General features: G+C 40.2%; 1 protein-coding gene across 2 annotated transcripts in view; it reads left to right on the forward strand.

Moving 5' to 3' along the window:
* The window catches only part of vstm4 (V-set and transmembrane domain containing 4), a 91567-nt gene that overhangs the window by 23959 nt on the left and 44232 nt on the right, over window positions 1-23376 (forward strand). For both annotated transcript variants that reach the window (XM_016996241.2, XM_003225394.4), the window contains exon 7: window positions 7724-7785. In XM_016996241.2, coding sequence (XP_016851730.2) covers window positions 7724-7785 — 62 coding nt within the window. The remainder of the gene's footprint in view (window positions 1-7723; window positions 7786-23376) is intronic.

Raw genomic sequence — 23376 nt, forward strand, 5'->3', positions numbered from 1 at the left:
TTGTGTCTTCTATTCTCCACCAGCACCACAAATAATGACTTTTATGCCATGTTACAATTCACCATGAAACAGCTCCATACCTAACTGGAAATGTGGGCACCATCCTGCCTCAACAATTCAGGTCATTGGTAAGTAATTTCAAAGCAGGTGATGTAAAATCCCAACCCATTTCATGAGACACATCTCTTCAGTATTTACTCACTTACAAGCTTTATCTAGATGATGGTCCAGAAGCTTTATCTAATTTTATGGTCCAGAAGGTAGAAGAGGCAACAAGGGGATCAGCAACTCTTGATCTAATCTTAACAAATGTGGAAGACCTGATCAATACAGTTGAAGTGGTTGGATCCTTAGGGGCAAGTGACCATGTGCTCCTGCAGTTTGCAATACAAAGGAATGCTGAAACTAAGACAAGTCAAACACGTATTCTGGACTTTAAGAGAGCTGACTTCCAAAAAATGAAGGAATTACTGAGAGGCATTCCATGGACGCCGATATTAAAAAACAAGGGAGTTAAGGATGGATGGGAGTTTTTCAAAAGTGAAATACTCAAGGCGCAAATGCAAACAGTGCCAACAAAGAAGAAAAATAAGACAAGTGCAAAGAAGCCAGAATGGATGTCCAAAGAACTTCTAACTGAGCTAAAGCTCAAAAGTGACATGCACAAGAAGTGGAAAAGGGGAGAAATCACCAAAGAAGAATTCAAACGTATAGCCAACACTTGTAGGGAAAAGGTTCGCAAGGCTAAAGCGCAAAATGAGCTCAGGCTTGCCAGGGACATAAAAAACAACAAAAAAGGCTTTTTTGCTTACATTGGTAGAAAAAGGAAGAAAAAGGAGGCGATAGGGCCATTGCAAGGAGAAGATGGGGTGATGGCGACAGGGGACAGGGAAAAGGCAGAACTACTTAATGCCTTCTTTGCCTCGGTCTTCTCAGAAAAAGAAAGCCATCTTCAACCTCAGCAACACGGAATGGACGAAGGATTGGGGGAAATCCAACCCCAAATAGGGAAACAAGTTGTCCAGGAACACTTGGCCTCTCTAAACGAATTCAAGTCCCCAGGGCCAGATCAGCTACACCCAAGAGTACTGAAGGAACTAGCGGAAGTTATTTCAGAACCACTGGCAATTATCTTCGAGAGTTCTTGGAGAACGGGAGAAGTCCCAGCAGATTGGAGGAGGGCGAATGTGGTCCCTATCTTCAAGAAGGGAAAAAAGAACGACCCAAACAATTACCGTCCGGTCAGCCTCACATCAATACCAGGCAAAATTCTGGAAAAGATCATTAAGGAAGTGGTCTGCGAACACTTAGAAACAAATGCGGTCATTGCTAATAGTCAACACGGATTTACCAAAAACAAGTCATGCCAGACTAATCTGATCTCTTTTTTCGATAGAGTTACGAGTTGGGTCGATACAGGGAATGCTGTGGATGTAGCGTACCTGGATTTCAGTAAGGCCTTCGACAAAGTCCCCCACGACCTTCTGGCAAACAAACTAGTAAAATGTGGGCTAGACAAAACTACGGTTAGGTGGATCTGTAATTGGCTAAGCGAACGAACCCAAAGGGTGCTCACCAATGCGTCGTCTTCATCATGGAAAGAAGTGACAAGTGGAGTGCCGCAGGGCTCCGTCCTGGGCCCGGTTCTGTTCAACATCTTTATTAACGACTTAGACGAAGGGTTAGAAGGCACGATCATCAAGTTTGCAGACGACACAAAACTGGGAGAGATAGCTAACACTCCAGAAGACAGGAGCAGAATTCAAAACGATCTTGACAGACTAGAGAGATGGGCCAAAACTAACAAAATGAAGTTCAACAGGGACAAATGCAAGATACTTCACTTCGGCAGAAAAAATGGAAATCAAAGATACAGAATGGGGGACGCCTGGCTTGACAGCAGTGTGTGCGAAAAAGACCTTGGAGTCCTCGTGGACAACAAGTTAAACATGAGCCAACAATGTGATGCGGCTGCTAAAAAAGCCAATGGGATTTTGGCCTGCATCAATAGGGGAATAGCGTCTAGATCCAGGGAAGTTATGCTCCCCCTCTATTCTGCCTTGGTCAGACCACACCTGGAATACTGTGTCCAATTTTGGGCACCACAGTTGAAGGGAGATGTTGACAAGCTGGAAAGCGTCCAGAGGAGGGCGACTAAAATGATTAAGGGTCTGGAGAACAAGCCCTATGAGGAGCGGCTTAAAGAGCTGGGCATGTTTAGCCTGCAGAAGAGAAGGCTGAGAGGAGACATGATAGCCATATACAAATACGTGAAGGGAAGTCATAGGGAGGAGGGAGCAAGCTTGTTTTCTGCTGCCCTGCAGACTAGGACACGGAACAATGGCTTCAAACTACAGGAAAGGAGATTCCACCTGAACATCAGGAAGAACTTCCTCACTGTGAGAGCTGTTCGACAGTGGAACTCTCTCCCCGGGGCCGTGGTGGAGGCTCCTTCCTTGGAGGCTTTTAAGCAGAGGCTGGATGGCCATCTGTCGGGGGTGCTTTGAATGCGATTTCCTGCTTCTTAGCAGGGGGTTGGACTAGATGGCCCATGTGGTCTCTTCCAACTCTACTATTCTATGATTCTATGATTCTATGTACATCTACCTCACCCCACCCCCCAGCAGATGCCGCCTTAATATTAGTAGACACTGGTTTGATGTATGGCCAGTTATCCTGAATCCTACCTAGATCTGTTATAGTCTGAATAATAAGAGCTTTACCAGCCAAAAGACACAGGTTGTTGCCCCCTTGATGGATAACCAAAACATGCAGAAATGGTTTACAGTGCTCCTGAAATAACAGGGGCAAAAGGCCATTCCAGCACAAGCCCCTACTCCTGAGCCAATCAACAGCAGACATATCATCCACCCTAAGGTGATTGCAAAAATGACTCCTATGAGCCGGACACTTACCCCGGAAGATGAAACTATGGCTGCAAATCAGGACTCACTGGTATACAGACATGGACAACAACCTGCAAAAGAAAAAAAACATTAACGAAGAGCCAGACAGACTTGCAAAACATCAAGGAATTCCAGCACCCAATCAATTTAATGCCCTGTGGACTGAGACTGATGGCAGCTGTAGTGGAAGCTGTCCCAATACAAAAGGTGCCAAATTTCATCCCCAAATTACAAAGGGCCCTGGATATCTCCAACCAAAACTGGTACTTTCTCAAGGGAGACAGGTAGGCATGACAAAAGAAATGGTCAGAATTCACTCCTCAAAGACATAAAGCATTCAAGAGCATGTGCGGGGCATAAATCAACATACAAACATTGCTTTCATTTCAATATCGAACCCTCACCCTTTTGATCTGTTTTAGATGATCAAATCCTCACTGAAACAGTACTGCATGCTAAGAGGATATTTCCAAATTCCAGTGTTTTGCCTGACCAAACTCCCTTTGACTGTACCTTGCTGGTGTGCAAGGCTGTAAAAAAAAAGCTAACAAGGAAGCAGCATGAAACGCACTAGCTTTATGAAGCAAAGAGCAAAGAGAAAGCCATAAAAGCGGTAGTCCTTTGAGAATACTGGAGGAAATAAATTGATAAGTGTCTGAAAGCTTACCTGTCTCCCTACTGCCTCATCACACTATAGCATGAATCCAGTTTAAATCCGGTTTCTGCCTTCTGCAGAATTCTGGGGTTTGGTGAGGCCCAGGACCTGCCTGGTTGAGCTGTTTAAAGCTCCTTCCGTAAAGTGAATTTAAAGTGGATCCAAGCTCTAGTGTGATGAGGTCCTGGACTACTCAAGTGCCTTCCAAAGGCTGAAGGTATTGGTACAGTCTTGATATTCTGAAGTCTTGAATCAAAAGGCTAAGTCAGAAACATGCACCCAGATGGAATGTCCAGCCAGCCCCTTCTAATGCAAGAAAACACAAAACTCTAAAACATGTTCAATTCTGATAGACCAAATGTCACCTAACTTTTCACTGTGCCCAAAATGATAAATAGCAGATTGTCCATCTGTATTCCTTGTTAGTATTAGGGCCAATAGCTTTTACTATCTGAATGTTCCATGATTCCATAGTTCTGTGGCCATCGGCTCTGGGTTGAAAGTAGTGTTTGGTGCCAGTTGCGTGAAGTGTTGCATCTGAAAGTGGGAATCTGCTATTCTGCTAGTAGTGAAAAATATATTGTAGTGAAAAATATATTGTGATGTAGGCAATATAAGGTAAGCTCTCTGACTAAAATCATACCCTCTGAGAGTGGGATGTTAGAGTGTTAATGATATGCATGCTTGCACCAAAAATGCACAGCAGAGTTGGAAAATTCTGCTGACCACACTTTTAGTGCCACAAAAATCGGAAAAACTCAAAAAATGTGAAGTTGGAAGTGATTCCTAAAGAGAACCACACCTCTAGCCAGTCTTGGCCACACCAGTATCTGTTGAAATAAACAAGAGAACCAGAGACATTGGAAGCAACTTGCTAGGCACTGTGTAATTTGACCTCCCCATTAAAAAAGACCCCATTAAAGTCACGCAGCAATGACTGACAGGTCAAAAGATCTAATTACACTTCCTTTGTAATTTGAATTCAGTGGTGAGGGAATGCACGCCACTGATAGCATCACAAAGGTAGCGGAGAAAAGCCTGGTTTGAAGCAACTACTTGACATGCAAAATTTAAATGCCCAATTAACTCTTAAAATTCCTTATGTGTAGCTTTGTGAAGTGACAATAATTCGTCAACATCACTGAGCATGTCATCAATCTTGTTTAAAGGAAGTCTGGAGAACTGATTAACTCTCAATTTCAATGCCCAAAAATATTAGTTTTCATGTGTCAAAGGCATACTCAATTGGTCTATGAGACCAATAAATTGCAAAAGAAAATATGTACTGTTATATGCTGGCCAGTAGGTAAAAAATCACCGAGGTAATGAACTGTGCCCAGAGCCGGTCCAACAATGAGGCAAATTAAGCGGTCGCTTCAGGCGCAAAACATACGGGGGCGCAGTCGAGACTGCTTTTTCTGTTGATTTGTTGTAAAACATGTTTTGGTGCTTAATTTGTAAAATCTTAATATAATTTGATGTTTAATAGGCTTTTCCTTAATCCCTCCTTATTATCCAACATTTTCGCTTATCCAATGCTTTTATTTTTCAGTGATTGGTTTGGGGGGGGGGGGGGGGCAAAATTCTGTTCGCCTACACTTGAAAAATACCTAGGCCTGCTCTGACTGTGCCCTTGCTTCTGGTCTTGAATTTGATGGCCCATTCAAGGAAAATGTTGGACTTTTTGAATGTTGAACAGGACACAGATCATATGCAGAGCACAATCCACATAGAACATATTATCAAACTCAAACCTGAAAGCTCAAAATCTGATGGATAAACAGGGAGCAAGTGAAAGGCAAATTTGATATCCTATGTCACCAGTTTGTCCCCAGCCCCATCTCTCTGAACCTTTCTCACTGATGCTGAACATTTCAAGTTTTTCTAAGGCCCCTAGGTAGCTGAGTGACACCTGGCAAGCTTTGCTAAATGCGGGTAATGAATCTGGAATCAGGAACCAAGAATATCACCAGATTGAAGGAAAATGACAGAGGCTTTATTCAATTAGCACAAAATAGACACTTGTACAGCACAGATGTTTGAAGGGTACAAGTGTAAAGGCATAACCATAAGCAGATATTTTTATACACATAAGTTTCAACTCACTGACATCATTCTGTTTTGAAAATTCCCTCTCTCTTCTCTGATTGGCTGGTGCTGAGAAGATGGCTGGTTTCTTCCTAGCCTCTGATTGGTCAGGAGGTAGGTCCAAGCTAGTGTTTGCCTGATTGGAGGAGGTGGCAGTGGCATAGCTGGGGATCTCCTCTCAGCTGGGCGGTGATGCCCCAAGAGTTCCAATGGACTGGTGGAGGTGGTCCAAGGGAGGGAGGAGACTCCAGAGGTTGTGCCAACCCCTGTGTGGGTGGTGTCGTAATGTGGAAAACAAAGAGAAGCCCAAAAGTTGATCTAACAGGAATAAGCAGATACCAGACCATGCCTGAGAGCACAATGGGAGTTGTTGTCCCAGACATCTCCCCATGCCAGAAGACCCGCTGAAATCCAGGAGGTCCTTTGTTCCATAGATTATGTCCCATCCCTGTTTTTCGCACAAGGTGTGGAAGGGGCATCTGGAAGTGCTCAAGAGAGGTTACTGGAGTAAATGGGTTCATGTACATTTGCTTTCATTTTATAGAGTTTAATAATGATAACAATGGATAAAAATATAAGAAATAATTCATGTGGTGCTTGGTATTGATTCAGAGAAAGAGAAGGAGAGAGAGAGTGGGGGTCTCGCCATGGCTGAGCCTGAGTGGGGAAAGGTCATTTGCTGTATTTGTACATATTTTATTCTCTCCGCTCATGAGCACATTCGCAGAAGGAAAAAAGAATAAAAAATAGAAGAAATACAAAGAGATACGTAGAGGGATACATAGTAGCAGGGACTTGGGTAATGGAGGTATTTCAGATACATTGTAGCAGTCCAGCTTGCTTCTTGGCTGAGGAGAGAGGTCAGCTGGGTGATCTCCACTGAAGCTGCAGAGATTCACTCAAGCAGACCGACTTGGGTCGAACAGCTGAGCCGGTGTGTGTGTCCTGGGTCTGGAGGCTTGGTGGCTAGGGAATGTGGGCTGCTGCTGGTCCTGGGGAAGCTCAAGGGAAGTTGTGGGGACGGAAGCCGTTTCCACTTCATCTGGTCTTCCATCCTTGGGAAATTACAATTCCCGTGGATCAGACTATGTCTCAGTGTGTTGTTGAAGGCTTTCATGGCCAGGATCACAGGGTTGTTGTATGTTTTCCGGGCTGTATGGCCATGTTCCAGAAGTATTCTCTCCTGACGTTTCGCCCACATCTATGGCAGGCATCCTCAGAGGTTGTAAGGATGCCTGCCATAGATGTGGACAAAATGTCAGGAGAGAATACTCCAGGAACATGGCCATACAGCCCGGAAAACATACAACAACCCAGATTATGTCTCCTTTTTATTAGGAGTAGCTTTGGGGGTCTTCGATAACATCACCGCTGTATCAGTGTATAATGGACTGGGCAAGGTTTTGCAGGGATGGTATTGTTCGCTGACTCATCTCCGTGATAAGACAAATAATGAATAATGTATTCACCAGACTTTTTAAATACAATCCCCATTGGGAACACCCTCAGAATTGTAAATATGGGTTTCAAAAGGATCTATAATCAATCTTCTTCCACCTCTTCATGATTTTTTCTCTCTCTTCACTGTAATCTCATAGCCTATTACCAATTTAAGATTCCTTGCCAAGAAGAGCTTATACTTACCAGTGCAAGAATCCTAAATCTCTCAGAGAATTCTTTCTTTAAATACTTACTATCTCTAACATCTCACCACGTTAAAACAATGGATGTGGCTCTTAATGAGACATGCCACATTATCACAGGATGTCTCTGCCCAACACCACTGGAGAAATTATACTGTTTAGCCAGTATTGTACCACCTAGCATCCATCAGGAAATAGCAGCCAGCAATGAAAGGACCAAGGAATTGACATCTCTGAAGAATTCATCTAACAACTGCTTTTTATCCCAGATGGCATACATTGCTGGTCATTTCTAAACACAAACTGTGCTTGAATTGTAAAGAGCAGTTGCCTTTTTTTTCCATGCCTTTGGTTGCTTTATGATGCGCTAAAGTTAATAAATGTTACCAAATATCCTAGAAGTCATTCACTTTGATTTCTTCTTATTACAGCACCAAGATCCAACACTTTCTCTAACCCTAAGCTGTTGAAACCACAAAGGAAAATCCTTCTGGTGAGTAGAGCCTTTCCTTACTTTATTTCAGTTTCATTGCAGTTTTAGCAATGTTCTATTCACAGGGACTTTTGTGGGTTTTATGCTAGCGCTGCAATGCATTTTTCTTGCTAAATTATATATTGCAGTCTTATCCTGGTAAGAGTACATATTTTTCATACAGGCATGGTCATATCAGACATGTTTTCCCATTGAACATAAATACTGCTGGGGAGTTATGATCTAAAGTTTTACTATCTGAAGGAACTGCTGTACACTCCACCACTGCCATCTTTTATACTCCCTCTTCCTTTTTGTCTTATTTAAAATTAGCTTGGGTACCCGGCATTACCCAGGTTATTTGTACAAAATGCATACGGTTGTGAATTAACCACAACTGACATCATGCCAGGTTAATTCCGAAAAACTTAAAGTTTGTTATGTTGGGTAAGTTTGCTCTAGATGCATCATGAGTGGGGTTCAGTGTGCTCTCTGGCTGTAGGGAAAACTACAACTCCAACTATGGTGAGTCAGTCCCCTCAAACTGCTCCAGTAGGTTGAGTTAGTTTTGGGGGTTCTGTGTGCCAAAATTCTGTGTGCCAAACAGCTGTGGATCAGGGCGGGAGGCAAACTGTGTTGGATAATCCAGAACGTTAGATAAGCGAATGTTGGATAAGTGAGACTCTACTGTATTTGCCTGGTTTTTAAGTTCTATTGTTTGTGCCATGCCATTCTTAGCCACCTTGAGCCCCTATGGGGAGAAAGGAGGGATAAAAGTAAAGTTAATAAATAATAAATCCCCCTTTTAATTCTGCTAGAACAGATAATGAGGGAGCTGATGCAGTTACCTGCAATAGATGTGGAGTGTTTGTGTTCTTGCCTGAAGATGTGAGTAGCTATACTTGCAGCACCTGCAGGTTGGTGACCTTCTTAGAAGAGAATATCTAGCTCCGTGAGGCCAATATATCCACACCCCAACATATTTGGGGGGAAGAGTTTGCCTTTGACCCAAAGAGCAGAGTGTCTGGCAGGAGAATCAGACAGGACATCTCTCTGAATAGGAGATCACTCTCCAAACAAAGGAGGTAGCAGACACTTGGAGAAGAGTTATGCATAAGAATAGAAGGCCCAATAGTCATTTTGTAAGTTTGGAGCTACAGAATCAATTAGAAACTCTCTCTAGCATCAGTGATGATGCAGATCAGCAAGAAATATAATACTACTTGTCTTCAGGAAATGCTTTTACTAAGAGCCTCACAAAATCTAATCTTACTTAGGCGATCCCTCATTGTCCGAGTATGATGACCTTCCAAGTGTAGTGTCCTGGTGGTGAATACGTAGGTAACTGTAGAGCTCGATTCTTGAGGTGCATATTCTTCCACAGTGAGGACATTGGTTTCCAGGTGGAAGGCAATCCCGGTCAGGATTAGCTTGATGCGCTTTTCTCTTGGCACGTTTCTCCCTTTCGCCCTCCATTCATACCTCTTCAAATTCCATAGCACTACTGGTCACAGCTGACCTCCAGCTAGATCGCTTAAGGGACAGGGCTTTCTAGTTCTCGGTGTCTATGCCACCATTTTTAAGGTTAGCTTTAAGCCCATCTTTAAATCTCTTTCCCTGTCCACCAACATTCTGTTTTCTGTTCTTGAGTTGGGAGTATAGTAACTGCTTTCGGCGATGGTGATCAAGCATTTGGACAATGTGGCCAGTCCAGCGAAGTTGATGGCATAGGAGCATTGCTTCAATGCTGGAGGTCTTTGCTTCTTCCAGCACGCTGACATTTGTCTGCCTGTCTTCCGCTTTAAACTGAGTGATCTGGGGAAGGAAGACATCATTTGGGTAGGCACGAGTTTATCAGAAGAGAATATCTCAACTGTCATAGAACTGGGCAAAAAGACAAGAATTCAACAAAGAGAAGAAGAAGGAGTGGGGGGGGGGGTCTTTGATATCTCTGGACTAATGCATAAAGTATGGGAAATAAACATGATGGACTGTTAATACAAAATAAAATACAATATACCGACAGTCCCCAAATTGTGAACAAGATAGTTTGTTCTTAAGTTGAATTTGTATGTAAGTCAGAACAGGTACATTTTTTAAGTCTAACTTCAGCCACACAGGATATTTCTCCCTACATCATACAACATGGGAGAAAAGATGCTGTTTTAAATAAGATATCTTTAAGCTTGAACTATAACGTTGTTTATTAAAATCGGCCATAGTAACATTTGCATTACACACAAAAAATTAAGACAACAAAGAATAATATTACATAAACATAACAACATTAAAGATAATTCTAAATGAGAAGAATGTAACTGGTGTACTGCTATTAATTTATTAATATTCAGATCTATTAAAAAAATTAAATACTTACTTGCAGTAAGGAGGGAAAATAGAAAAAGAAGAAAAATTACAAAAGAATTTATACTCCCCCCCCCAAAAAGGAGAAATACCACAATTATTCAATACATTCTAACTAAAATTAAACAAGTAAAATAAATGTTAAAAACACCTAGTAAAAAAAGAAAAAGCGAGACCAAAAAGATTAATATACAATTTAACAATATGTAATAATGATGAAATAAAAATTCCAAAAGGAAATGAAACAATAACCACTTTTCTACTACCAGATATGTTACTTTGTAATATTATATAATAATCCAAACAAGAGAAATCAAAAAGAATACTATCAAATGATAAATATTTTTGTAAAAAACACACACATTTTAAAAAATGTAATGCAAGTCAAAATAACAATCAAAGTGGCGGGGGGGGGGGGGGCATTAGCCTAAGAATTAATTTGTTCTGACTTCATCCAGCAGATGTCATTGCTTGCCAATATGTTGAGCTAGCTTGCAGACTTCAGTGCTGCTGCTCAGAAAACAAAACATAATATTTTTCTCCGTCTGATAAGCATATAATATTTTCCTTCTCTTTCTTTCAACTCTCAGTATTTTATGTTTTATTCTTGTTTTTCTCCTGTTCCAAATAAAATTTAACAAGTCCTTTTGCCAGAATTAAAAATGAGTGTCTGAAACTAGTACCGTATTAGAATCATTTGGGAGGAAAACTATTTTATGTAAAATATTCATTTTAATTACCAAGATGCTTTTTGTCAGGGGTAAGATTATTTCCCTTTCTCTCTTTCTCTAAATCTTTTTGATATCCTTCTAACACAGTGGTTCTCAACCTGTGGGCCCCCAGATGTTTTACCCTTCAACTCCCAGAAATCCTAACATCTGGTAAACTGGGTTTTCTGGGAGTTGTAGGCCAAAATACCTGAGGACCCACAGGTTGAGAACCACTGTTCTAACCGGTCATATAATTAGGTTTCTGAATTTATTTTCTATTTTGATACTCGTAAATATAAAGTTGCAAACATATATTTAATCTTGCCATTAAAATTGACCAAAAGTAATCCTCATTTAAGAGAGAAATTGGTTTATCATGATTTTTTAAAATCTTGATTTGCTTTTGAAATTGAAAAAATATTGGGTTGTTGTATGTCTTTCGGGCTGTGTGGCCATGTTCCAGAAGCATTCTCTCCTGACGTTTCGCCCACATCTATGGCAGGCATCCTCAGAGGTTGTGAGGTATGGATAAACTAAGTCAGGAAAGGAAAGAATATATATCTGTGTAGAGTCCAAGGTGTGGCAAGAGTTCTTTGTCACTGGGAGCCAGCATTAATGTTTCAGTTGGCTCCCAGTGACAAAGAACTCTTGCCACACCTTGGACTCTACACAGATATATATTCTTTCCTTTCCTGACTTAGTTTATCCATACCTCACAACCTCTGAGGATGCCTGCCATAGATGTGGGCGAAACGTCAGGAGAGAATGCTTCTGGAACATGGCCACACAGCCCGAAAGACATACAACAACCCTGTGATTCTGGCCATGAAAGCCTTCGACAACACATTGAAAAAATATTGTCCAACTTCCAGCTTTCGGGAATTGCCAACCCCAGCGGCTAATTGGTAGTTATACAACTTGGCTTTATGACCTTGGATTGCTTACTGATTCTTTTACTTGGATTTTGTTCTGATTTTTGGCTCTAAACTCTTTGCTGTAGGATAATCTGAGGTTGGATCTACACTACCATATAATCCAGATTATCAAATCAGATCCACATTATCCGCTTTGAACTGGATGTTATGAGTTTATAATGCCATATGGCAGTGTGAATGGGGCCTGAGTGGATTGTTTCTTAAATTCAGTTTTGCTTAGGGTTAAGAGTAGGACAGATTTTTTTCCAGTTTACAACGCCTTTTCATTTATGGAGGATGTGCCGTAACAGAATCAAGCTATGCAATCTCAAATTGTGCAACTCACCTCAGCGGTGGCTGCTTTCCAGAATCAGGTACAACAACTAGGAGCCAAACCATCACTACCTTCAGCTCTACCAAGATGTAAGTTTCCTGTTGCTCCTTTTGAAAACTTTGATAGTGCTCTGGAAAAAAATCCTGCCTTTGCTTCACAATGTGAACTCTACATGCAGCTTTGCCCTGAGGAGTTTCTGACAGACAGACTGAAGGTGTTTTTTTAAATAGTTTGCTTTTTGACTCTCCTGCTAAAAAGACACTCTTGTGCCTTTTGCAGGCCAGGCTGCTTATAGCCAGCTTATGAGGATACAGAAGGCTGTTACTGCTAAGAGTAAGATTCAGCAGCTGCGCCAAGGCAAAGAGACTGTGGCCACCTATGCCAGTTCCTTTTAGATGAGCTCTCCAGGGTGAAGCACCCTGGAATAATTCCTCAGATGCCATGTGAACTACCAACAAAATAACTAGATGGAATTGCTACCCCTAGCTGATTTTGTGTACAGTCTGCAACACTCATTGACTACACAGACTCCATTCTTTGCAAATTATGAGTGCCACCCCAGGCTCTTCCTTTTTGACTATATTTCAGACACTTCCTGCACACTGCAGACTAGTCCTTGCAGGAACTTCAAGCAATGCAGGCCATCCTCTAAGAACAGCTTGACTAAGTCAAAGAGGCCTACAAATGATTTGCTGATGACATGGAGCATCCAGGACTCCCCTGCTTCACATTGGTGACAATACCAGGCTATCCATCAAATATCTTCCATTGTATCATTCCAGAAGCAAACTTGATACAAAGTTCATTTGTCAATTCGCCACTGTGTCTACATCAACCTGGTCACCTTTTGGCTCCAGCTTCCTTTATCCCTGGGCATTCACTTTGTATTTCATCAGTCCCCCTTGTATTTCATCAGTCTCACCAAGATCTTGGCTGCCCACTGTCATTGTGGCACCTGTAGCTCCTTATGGATTGGGATAGATATGGACCTGAGGCACAATTCTAGGAGGAGGACTCTGAAATCCATGCTGCAGACATTGTGTGGCATTTCCATAAATTCTTCAAAGAAACTATGTCCCTTTCACTCAGGGGAGGAGAACCATGGGGAGGAGAGCGATGTCATCACCCCCATATCAAGTTCATCACTCAAGGATGAAGTAGACCCACCTGAACAGATATCTGATAGGCAGCTGAGTTCACGTTGAGATTTTCTCTAGAGCAACAAAATTCTCAGCAGGAAGATCTGGAAGTAAGACTACCAAACCCATGGAGGAAATGAAGACTGAGGTGGCTAGCATAAATATTCCCTTGCAGATGCAGTAAAAGAGCTTTGCACTCACAGCTATGAGACACCATGCTTTAAATACAATTTGGAATGAGGCATTACTTGTTTTCTGCTGCTCCAGAGAACAAGACACAGAGCTACAGATTCAAACTACTGGAAAAGAGTTTCCATCTAAACATCGGGACCAACTTCCTGACTGTAAGAGCTTACCCTTATCCAATTCTACATTTGGGTTGTGGTGAGTTTTCTGGGCTGTATGGCCATGTTCCAGCAGCATTCCCTCCTGACATTTCGTCCACATCTATGGCAGGCGTCCTCAAAGGCTGTGAGTTCTGTTGGAAACTAGTCATGTCAGCTTTATATATCTGTGGAAGGTCCAGGGTGGGAGACAGAATTCTTGTCTGTTGGAGGCAAGTATGAATGCTGCAATTAATCACCTTGATTAGCATTGAAAAGCCTTGCAGCTTCAAAGCCTGGCTGATTCCTGCCTGGAAGAGTCCTTTGTTGGGAGGTGTTAGCTGACCCTGATTATTTCATGTCTGGAATGGTAGCCAGATTTTGTTCATTTTCATTGTTTCCTCTTTTCTGTTGAAATTGTCCACATGCTTGTGGATTTCAGTGGCTTCTCTGTGTACTCCAGTGGTTCTCAACCTGAGATCCCCAGATGTTTTTGGCCTACAATTCCCAGAAATTCCAGCCAGTTTACCAGCTGTTAGGATTTCTGGGAGTTGAAGGCCAAAAGCATCTGCGGATCCCAGGTTGAGAACCACTGTTATACTCTGAGATAGTGGTTGTTAAGAGTGGCCCAGCATTTCTGTCTTCTCAAATAATATTCTGTGTCCAGGTTGGTTCATCAAGTGCTCTGCTCTGGCTGACTTCTCTGGTTGGATTAGTCTGCAGTGCCTTTCGTGTACCTTGATTAGTATTTGAGTATTGCTGCGTTTGGTGGTCCCTGTGTAGACTTGTCCACAGTTACATGGTATACGGGAGACTCCGGCAGAGGTGAGAGGATCCCTCTTGTCCTTTGCCGAGAGTAGCATTTGTTGGATTTTCTTAGTGGATCTGTAGACAGTTTGCAGGTTGTGTTTCTTCATCAGCTTCCCTGTGCAGTCAGTGGTTCCCTTGATGTACGGTAAAAACACTTTTCCTCTGGGTAGATTTTACTTTTGTTTCTGCTCTTTAAGAACTAGATTATTCCACTGTCTTTTTAATTCAATATTGAGAAGAAACTTCTACATTCTTTTTTCAAGATTTTTTTTGTCTTTTTATTGTTTTCCACTTTAGATTTGATTTCCTCAATGGGAACCTTTATATGATTTATTTGAGTTTTTACTGCTTCAAAATTCAATTTAACTGCCAAAATAGACATTCTTACTTACTTCTGTCACACATTTCTTTTGATATTCCTGAGGAGCCTCAACTATTGCATCTCTTTATCTGGTTCTCGGCAACTTTTTACCTTCCTGACTTTATAGTGATCTTATTTCTGGTCTTAAATAGTAAATAGTTTCTGAGTTATCTACTCCTCCATACCACACCCATTAGGGGACTAGTGTTTTCAAGGTCAGGTTTGTATGCTTTAAAATGTATTAAGTGTATTATTCCTTCCTCTTTATTTTTCTTTGTCAATAGGAGTTCTAGCAACAATCTTTAGAGTTACTTAAAAATACTTAATTTACTTGCATTTCAGTTTGACTCCTTTTTTCATCTCACATCCAGAGTAAAATAAATGAATTCCTTTGCTCACTGATTAAGAGCGTCAAAAGTCTCCTGCCATAAATCAAATCATAATCAGATAAGAAACAATTTTTCCAGGGAGATTTCAGAGATCAGTCCATTTACCACTAAGTTATTTACTTTCCCCTGAAATTTAAACAAAATAGCTGTTTGGAGAACATTTTCATTTTTTTCACAAGAGCTTTTAAATTCTGGAGGTCTTTGTCCCAATATTTCTCTTCTCGCCCTTCAGCAGCAGGCATTATTTTCTTTCATTGTTTGTTTCCCTGGAGCCAATCTGCTCATCCAAATGTCTATTTTGCCTGGCAACAACTGCAGCTGTAAGGTCTCTAATTATGTCTCTAGCCAAGGCGCACAGATTAGAAGGTCTGATTTAATTCCAACACCGCAAGAATCACTAAGGGGACTGTCTCCATAAAAGACTGTGTGATCACTTCAAGCTCCAACTAGGAAGTTCAACCCCATCTATTCTTTTCAGAAATGATATATCCCTCAGTTGTTACAACCCAATCAAAGGAGTCATCCCACCAGGTATCTATTATCCATTTAAAATCTTATTTACCTTCCTGCATTAAGGCTTCAAGTTCATCTTGTTTGTTTCCCAAACTCTGTGGATTGGTGTACAGATATCTAAAGGACTGGTTGTTATATTTTATTATACTGTGGATTTTTCTGTGGTTCCCATTTGGATGGGAATACACTTGTGTTTAGAACAGTGCTTCTCAAGCTGTAGGCCCCTGAGTGTTTTGGCCTACAATTCCCAGAAATTTATTAATTAATTATTTGTGGTATTTGTATATCGCCCTTCTCAACCTTGAAGGGGACTCAGGACAGTTCACAGTGTCATGAACAATTAAATACCCTCAATAAAAAACAGCATAAAACACCCCAGCCAGTTTACCAGCTGTTAGGATTTCTGGGAGTTGAAGGCCAAAACATCTGGGGACACACAGATTGAGAACCACTGGTTTAGAGCTTGTTTCTGGACAGATACTTAAGTTATCAACCTCCCAAGGATTTAGTTTAAAGCCCTCTTGATTGGCTTTACCATGCTTTTGCCAGATATTCTTTTCAACCTTCATAAAGTTGAGCTCATCTGTAGCCAATACTTCTTAGTCTAGAAAGTCAAGCTGTTCGTACTCACATCTCACCTAACTCACTTGGTCACCCATTGTTTGTTTCTCCTCACCCCTTGCTTATTTCTTGTGCACTGCCACTCACACTGCTCCCTGCCATCTTTCCTGCTCCCCCCTTGCCTTGTTTTCACTATTGAGGTACTTTTTCCTTGCTTCTTGCACGCTTGCTCCACTGTCTTTTCAACTCCCTCCTTCATCTCATTTTGCACCTTAGCAGTGTATCCCTCTTATGCTTCTTGTACTCCAGTTTTCCTCACTCAGGGCCCTTCCACACAGCCATATAACCCAGAATATCAAGGCAGATAATCCTCAATATCTGCTTTCAACTGGATTATCTGAGTCCACATTGCCATATAATCCAGTTCAATGTGGATTTTATACAGCTGTGTGGAAGGGGCCTCAGCCTCACTTTCATTACATGTGAAATTTCCTGATGGACTTGTTTCTAGCAAAACAATTTAGCAGAAAAATGCTCTACATTATGCCTCATATTTTGGTTTCAGCAAGGATTTTTTAAAAATATAAACGTAGCATCTGGGCTAATATCGGTCCAAACTATCATGCGGTGACATGCTATAATCCAGGTAAAAGCCACTTATTCTGGTAAGTCTGGAAATAGGTCCACCTGGAAAACTGTTGTCAACACTAACTGGAAGCAGGTCTTAAGGAATTCAGGCAAACCTTTTCTATCCCTTATTGGAGAACACCCAGATCTCTCTGTTGAGGCCCTGTCTACACTGCCACATGACCCAGATTATTTATTTATTTATTTATTACATTTATATACTGCCTTTCTCACCCCTGGGGGGACTCGAAGCGGTTTACAACATATTAATGGCAAAACTTCAATGTCAACATATAGTCCAGGGTGTGGCAAGAGTCCTTTGTCGCTGGGAAGCCAGCATTAATGTTTCAGTTAATCACCCTAATTAGCATTGGAAAAGGTTTTGTCTCTTGGCCTGGGGGCATCTTTTGTTCAGTCATTAGCTGTCCTCTGCCCTCAGAGTGTCGGTTCCCATCTACTGTTTTGATATTAGAGTTTTTTAATACTGGTAGCCAGATTTTGTTCATTTTCATGGTTTCTTCCTTTCTGTTGAAGTTGTCCACATGCTTGTGGATTTCAATGGCTTCTCTGTGTAGTCTGACATGATAGTTGTTGGAGTGGTCCAGCATTTCTGTGTTCTCAAATAATATGCTGTGTCCAGGCTGGTTCATCAAGTGCTCTGCTATGTCTGATTTCTCTGGTTGAATTAGTCTGCAGTACCTTTCATGTTCTTTGACTCTTGTTTGGGTGCTGCGTTTGGTGGTCCCTATGTAGACTTGTCCACAGCTGCATGGTATCCTGTAGACTCCTGCAGAGGATCCCTCTTGTCCTTCGCTGACCGTAGCATTTGTTGGATTTTCTTTGTGGGTCTGTAGATAGTTTGTCAACAATCAACAATTGGGCCACACAGTTTACAGAAAACCTACACACACAGATAGATACCTTCATAAAAACTCCAACCATCACCCAAGTCAAAAAAAGGAGCACAATCAAAGCCCTGACAGACCGTGCACAAAGAATCTGCGAACCTCACCTCCTCCAAGGTGAACTAAACCACCTAAACTGGGCTCTACAGGCCAATGGATACTCCACCACAGACATCAGAAGAGCTGCAAGGCCAAGAACAAGCCACGAGAGTCAAGACAAAGATCCACCCAGAGGAAAGGTGTTCTTACCATACATCAAGGGAACCACTGACCGCATAGGCAAACTAATGAAGAAGCACAACTTACAAACTATCTACAGACCCACAAAGAAAATCCAAGAAAATCCAAGAAATGCTATGGTCAGCGAAGGACAAGAGGGATCCTCTCTCCTCTGCAGGAGTCACTGGCTTCCCAGTGACAAAGGACTCTTGCCATATCCTGGACTCTCCACAGATATATATTCTTTCCTTTCCTTACCTAGTTTATCCATACCTCACAACCTCTGAGGATGCCTGCCATAGAAGTGGGCGAAACGTCAGGAGAGAATACTTCTGGAACATGGCCACACAGCCCGAAAGACATACAACAACCAAACTGGCAGCCAGTGGAGCTGACTTCACAGGGGAGTTGTGTGCTCCCTGTATGCCACCCCAGTAAGAAATCTGGCTGCTATTTGAAGCTTCTAGACAGTCTTTTTATGGGTCTACGCTGCCATATAATTAAGTTCAAAACAGATAATCTGTAATTTATAGTAGTGTAGAAGGGGCCTGAGTAATAATTCCTTAAAATGGCATTTTAAAGCTGTTGGGAATTAAAAGCATTTAAGCATTTAAAAACAAAATTGTATAGCCAACACATTCTTCTATTGTTACCCTTTCTGTTCACTAAAAAGTATGTGCTGGATTTCTGTGTAATGCCATCTCATGTTAATGTCAAATCTGACATTCAACATTGCGCAGTCAGTAGTGCCTACTCTTGCTGCTTCATCTTAAATGCCTGAAAGCAATTAGCAGGAGTGAAAAGTGAAGACTGAATGATAGGGTAATCATGCCACAGCATTAGCTACTACAATACCAAGACCCCTCATCTTCCCCTTCACCTTGGTTGCTGTAAATTTTAACTGTCGTACAAGCTTTGAAAGGCAATGTTGAACTATTGTTTCATTAGCTCAATACTAGTTCTAATTCTGCGATTCTTCCTGAATATGCATGAAATACAGGGTAGCTGCAACTTTCTACACCTCTGGCCAGTTTTTTTTTTTTACAAACCTTGATTCTCAAAAATTATTTTTAAAGGCTTCTTATTTATCATAGCAGTACCATAAAATATACAGGCATTTGTTAGGTTGTTGTTTAATTGAAGCCGTTTGATATCTAAATAGAAATTGCATTCTGCAAAGCATACAGATATTTGCTAAGTCTTGTTTGCCTTATTTTTTCAATTGAAACCTATTTTCAATTAATCAAGCTTGCAAAATACAACCCAAGATGCAAAATAGAGCACAGCTCATCCTCTACTTTCTGCCTGAGAAAAGGAGTTGACAAAACTGTATCTTCTATGTTCAGTTATTACACACAGCAAAGAACTGTATGTGCTTACAATTTTGAACCTCCTGTGTGTTTCCTCATATTTTCAATCAAGTTATTACATACTGGAAATATGCATAAGGGAAATTATTCTACACAGTTTATGGTGCACCATTGCTTGTAACAGTAATTGAAGTACCTTTTCCACTTATGAAAGTACTAATGTTATTTGCTTTTATTGCTTTTCTTGATGTGATTATTTATTTAGGGTGTTTTGGCTTCATTAAATTATGTTTACTATAAGAACATCATAAAAATGTATGAAAGCAAAACAGCCAATGCTACCCTGTGACCTTTATTGGAGAAATCAAGTGTTATTTTTCACATCCAAAGTTAATACAATAAAATAGGAATAAAGAGATAATCCACACAATGAAACAATGCAATTTCCAGATAACATAATAATACACCTGGACAATATGATTTCATAAAACTTAGCTCTAAAATTTGCATGAACTGGGTATTATGGAGCATTTTTAGGATTTGCGGTTGTTCCGAATGCAATTGAAATGAAATATCTAACAAAAAGAAGAGAGGGACCCATTGCTGTATTTGGTGAGAGAACAAGATAGCTGCTGAAGTCAACTATAAAGGTAATTGAATCCAGGCTCCCAAACCTTGACTTCTGCAGCCCAGCTAGACAGCAAAAAGGTGTGATTTACATGATTGAATATTATTCCATACAAAGGAAATTCATCATATAGTATGTTAAGCAGAAGGATTCTCACTTAACCTAATTTTTCTCTTGATATTCCATGTTTCCAGGTCATTCATACAATTGAATAGATTCAATTGTATGAATGCCCCCCTCTTGATTTCCCATTTTGAAGTGGAAGATACAGAGTAATAGCTTAACCCCAAGACTCTGGACCAGTGTTTCTCAACCTGTGCATCTCCATGTGTTTTGGCCTACAACTCCCAGAAATCCCAGCCAGTTTACCAGCTGTTAGGATTTCTGGGAGTTGAAGGCCAAAACATCTGGGGACCCACAGGTTGAGAACCACTGCTTTGGACATTGCAGTACAAATTAGACTTCAGGTTGGATGAGGACTTATTTTCTTTTCTGGCAGGGCATTGGAATAGATGGCCTTTTCAGCCCCTTCCAACCCTAAAATTTTATGATCAAGCATCGTCTTAATTCAGTAGAAATTATTTCTGCTGTTTGAATTAATGGATATCACTTGAACAGCTGAAGTAGAATATTTTATTTTTAATTATCAGTGCACACAATCTTGTTTGATTTTATTTGAAAATTATACACATTTGTATTTAACAAAATAATTTTATGCTGATAGATTCTATAATTTTAAAAACTATAGAATGAAGATACAATTTTAATATTGTAAAGTAAAATCAAACCCCACAAGGCTGAAATGTATACTAGAAATATCTGGTGTAAATATTTGGTTCATCTCGGGTGGAATATTTCTGTATTTTATATTCATAAGGAAACTTACTGCAAAACTTTAATTCTTCTAGGTACTCCCATGATTCCATAGCATTTTGCTTTGACAGTTAAATGTGGTGAAACTATTCATTCTACAGCATAGATGCACCTTAGCAACCCTCATCTAAGATGCTTATTTTTCAGTTCTGGGGCTGTTACTAAATGTTGGGGTTTTGATGAGAAACTCAGGTTTGCGATGAGTTCAAACAATAATTGCATTATTTTGGCATACATTTAAAGGTGATTCTAAATTTTACAGCATATATAAAAATCAGGCAATATGGTGTTTTGCTTTTCCCATCATTCCATATTTTTCGAGGACTGCAACAGGAATCAAATGGATTTTCCATGGCATTCCTGGATGGAAATTTGACTATAGCAAAATACTATATTCCGCATCACATATATCAGTTTAACACCTGCTAGACATTTAGTGGTCAGAGGAGGTCTGAGAGCAGCTATGCATTTGTGATTCTGCACCCAGGGGCATATGAAACTTTAAAAACCTGGGATATTGTGTCTTCTTTGATAATATCTTCACCCTTTTCCATCCACTATAAATATGCATGAAGGAAGGATAAACTGAATGCAAAGGGAGAGCAAACTTTACATTGAACAAAGTGAAGTAGTCAAGCCAATAACTGAGGAAAGTTTAGTGTATGTATATGTAACCTCAAGTCACATGTCGATTTATGATGGTCTCATTAATTTCATATGGTTATCTTAGGCAAGGAACATGCAGATGTGGTTTTTCCCAGTTATTTCCTCTGAAATATAGCCTACAGCACTTGGCATTGTTCGTTGGTGGTCTCCCGAGAACAAAACAGATCTGACTGGCTAGCTTTCAAGATCAGCCAGCATTTTTCAATTAAGATTTTAGAAAGAAGTCAATAATTGTTGATTGGCAAACACTCCGTAATAAAAGCATTCAGTGTCTCCAAACTTCAAAATACAGGATGTTGTCATTTCTATTCCTTTCTTAACCCCTTATAAAAATGCATTCAAGGACTATTTTTCATTAATGTAATGATTTCATGTACGTACTTGGAAATATTGCTGTTTTCACATTCTTAGTTTTGTATAGTTAAATATTGTAGAAGCCTGCTTTTTATTTGTGAATAAGATAAATATCTTAGCAAACAGTCCCGTGCACAATTTCTACCAAATCCAATTGAAGCAATGGCATGCAGCGTTCATGCTTCTAACCTTTGTCATAAAAATGGTTCTTTGCCTTTCAAATTGGTCCAATTTTGCAAAGCAACATAAACAAAGGAGGGCGGTGGTGGTATTTCTACAGCAGAAATAGGTACGCCCTTTGAGAAGGATTCAACGTTAGGAAAGGAAACATTTGAGTCCATTGTATATCCCCCTTTTACAGATGGTTTTTCATTTAACCATGCAGAAAAACATCAACAGTTAATTCAAAGCCCATCCTCTGTGTCTGCTTTCTATAAACGTTCCCAAGCGGTTCTGAGAATGTCTCTCTATTTTGAACAATTTATCATGGCAGATAATACTGCTAGAGTGTGTGAAAATGTAATAAACAGGAACCGTAAACAACCTGTTTGCTTTAAACAAGAGATTCAATAAACAGTTGTAAATCAAGAATACTAGGGGTGTGCAAAAATCATTACTCCTCATAAGTCGTATCAAATTCATTAGATTCATGCATATGAATCGATATTAGAAACATGCAGGAAAGGTGGGGGGGAATGTATGAATTTGAAACACCAAACATTTTCGTTAAGATTCTGTAACATTCGGTCAGTTTAATTTTCAATATAAGCATTAAGCAACTTTGGTAAAGCCAAGAGTATATAAAGTGTTTTAAAAACCTTTTTTTTCTTTGTCCCGATCAACATAAGCAAAGCCACTGGGGGCGGGACTAAAGTTAACGGGCGGGAGACTAATAACAGCCATCTTGAATGTAGTTTGAGAAGGTGAGGCCCCCTTGTGGTGGAGAATGCAAAAGATCCTGCCCTAAACTACATTTCTCAGAATGCAATTCTCAATGAAGGACCCAATGAGAAGTCGTTTAGAGTGAGTCTAATAATAATAAATAAAATTATTGAATTTGCAAAGAGGGCTAAAGTAGGTAAGCAGTAGTATAAATCTATGCTAAGTTGAAGTTATGTAGTTGTATAACATAAAGACAGACAGACATTCAAGGGAATTGTTGTCGCATTTTGGGGGGATAAATTGTTTTTGTCTAAACTTTTTAAAATCCTCAAAAATGTGTAGATGTGTTAATCTTTCTGAAACTTCTGGAGATTGATGCCCTCGTTATTTTGTGCATTGTATATAAAATTCGAGTAGATAGCTTGTGTGGTTTATAAAAACTTTGAAAACTTTCCAAAAATCAGTGGATAAATGAAACATTCTGAAATTTGGTGGGCTAACAGTGTTAAATGTGTTCTGCCACCGTAGCAAGTTTCACTTTAATAGCTTTAAAAATGAGGGAGAAAGGAGCTCCCTAATTTTTCTCAATTATAGTAATTATGTGCAATTACTATAACAAAAGTAATGAAATTTTGTTCCTCTCGTTATAGTAACAAATTTTTCACAAACTATACTTTAGAAACACTTTAGAAACGAAGCACCAGCACCCCCTGTTTTGTAATTATTTTTT

The sequence above is a fragment of the Anolis carolinensis genome, chromosome 3 (assembly GCF_035594765.1).
Source record: "Anolis carolinensis isolate JA03-04 chromosome 3, rAnoCar3.1.pri, whole genome shotgun sequence".
Taxonomy (NCBI): Eukaryota; Metazoa; Chordata; class Lepidosauria; order Squamata; family Dactyloidae; genus Anolis; species Anolis carolinensis.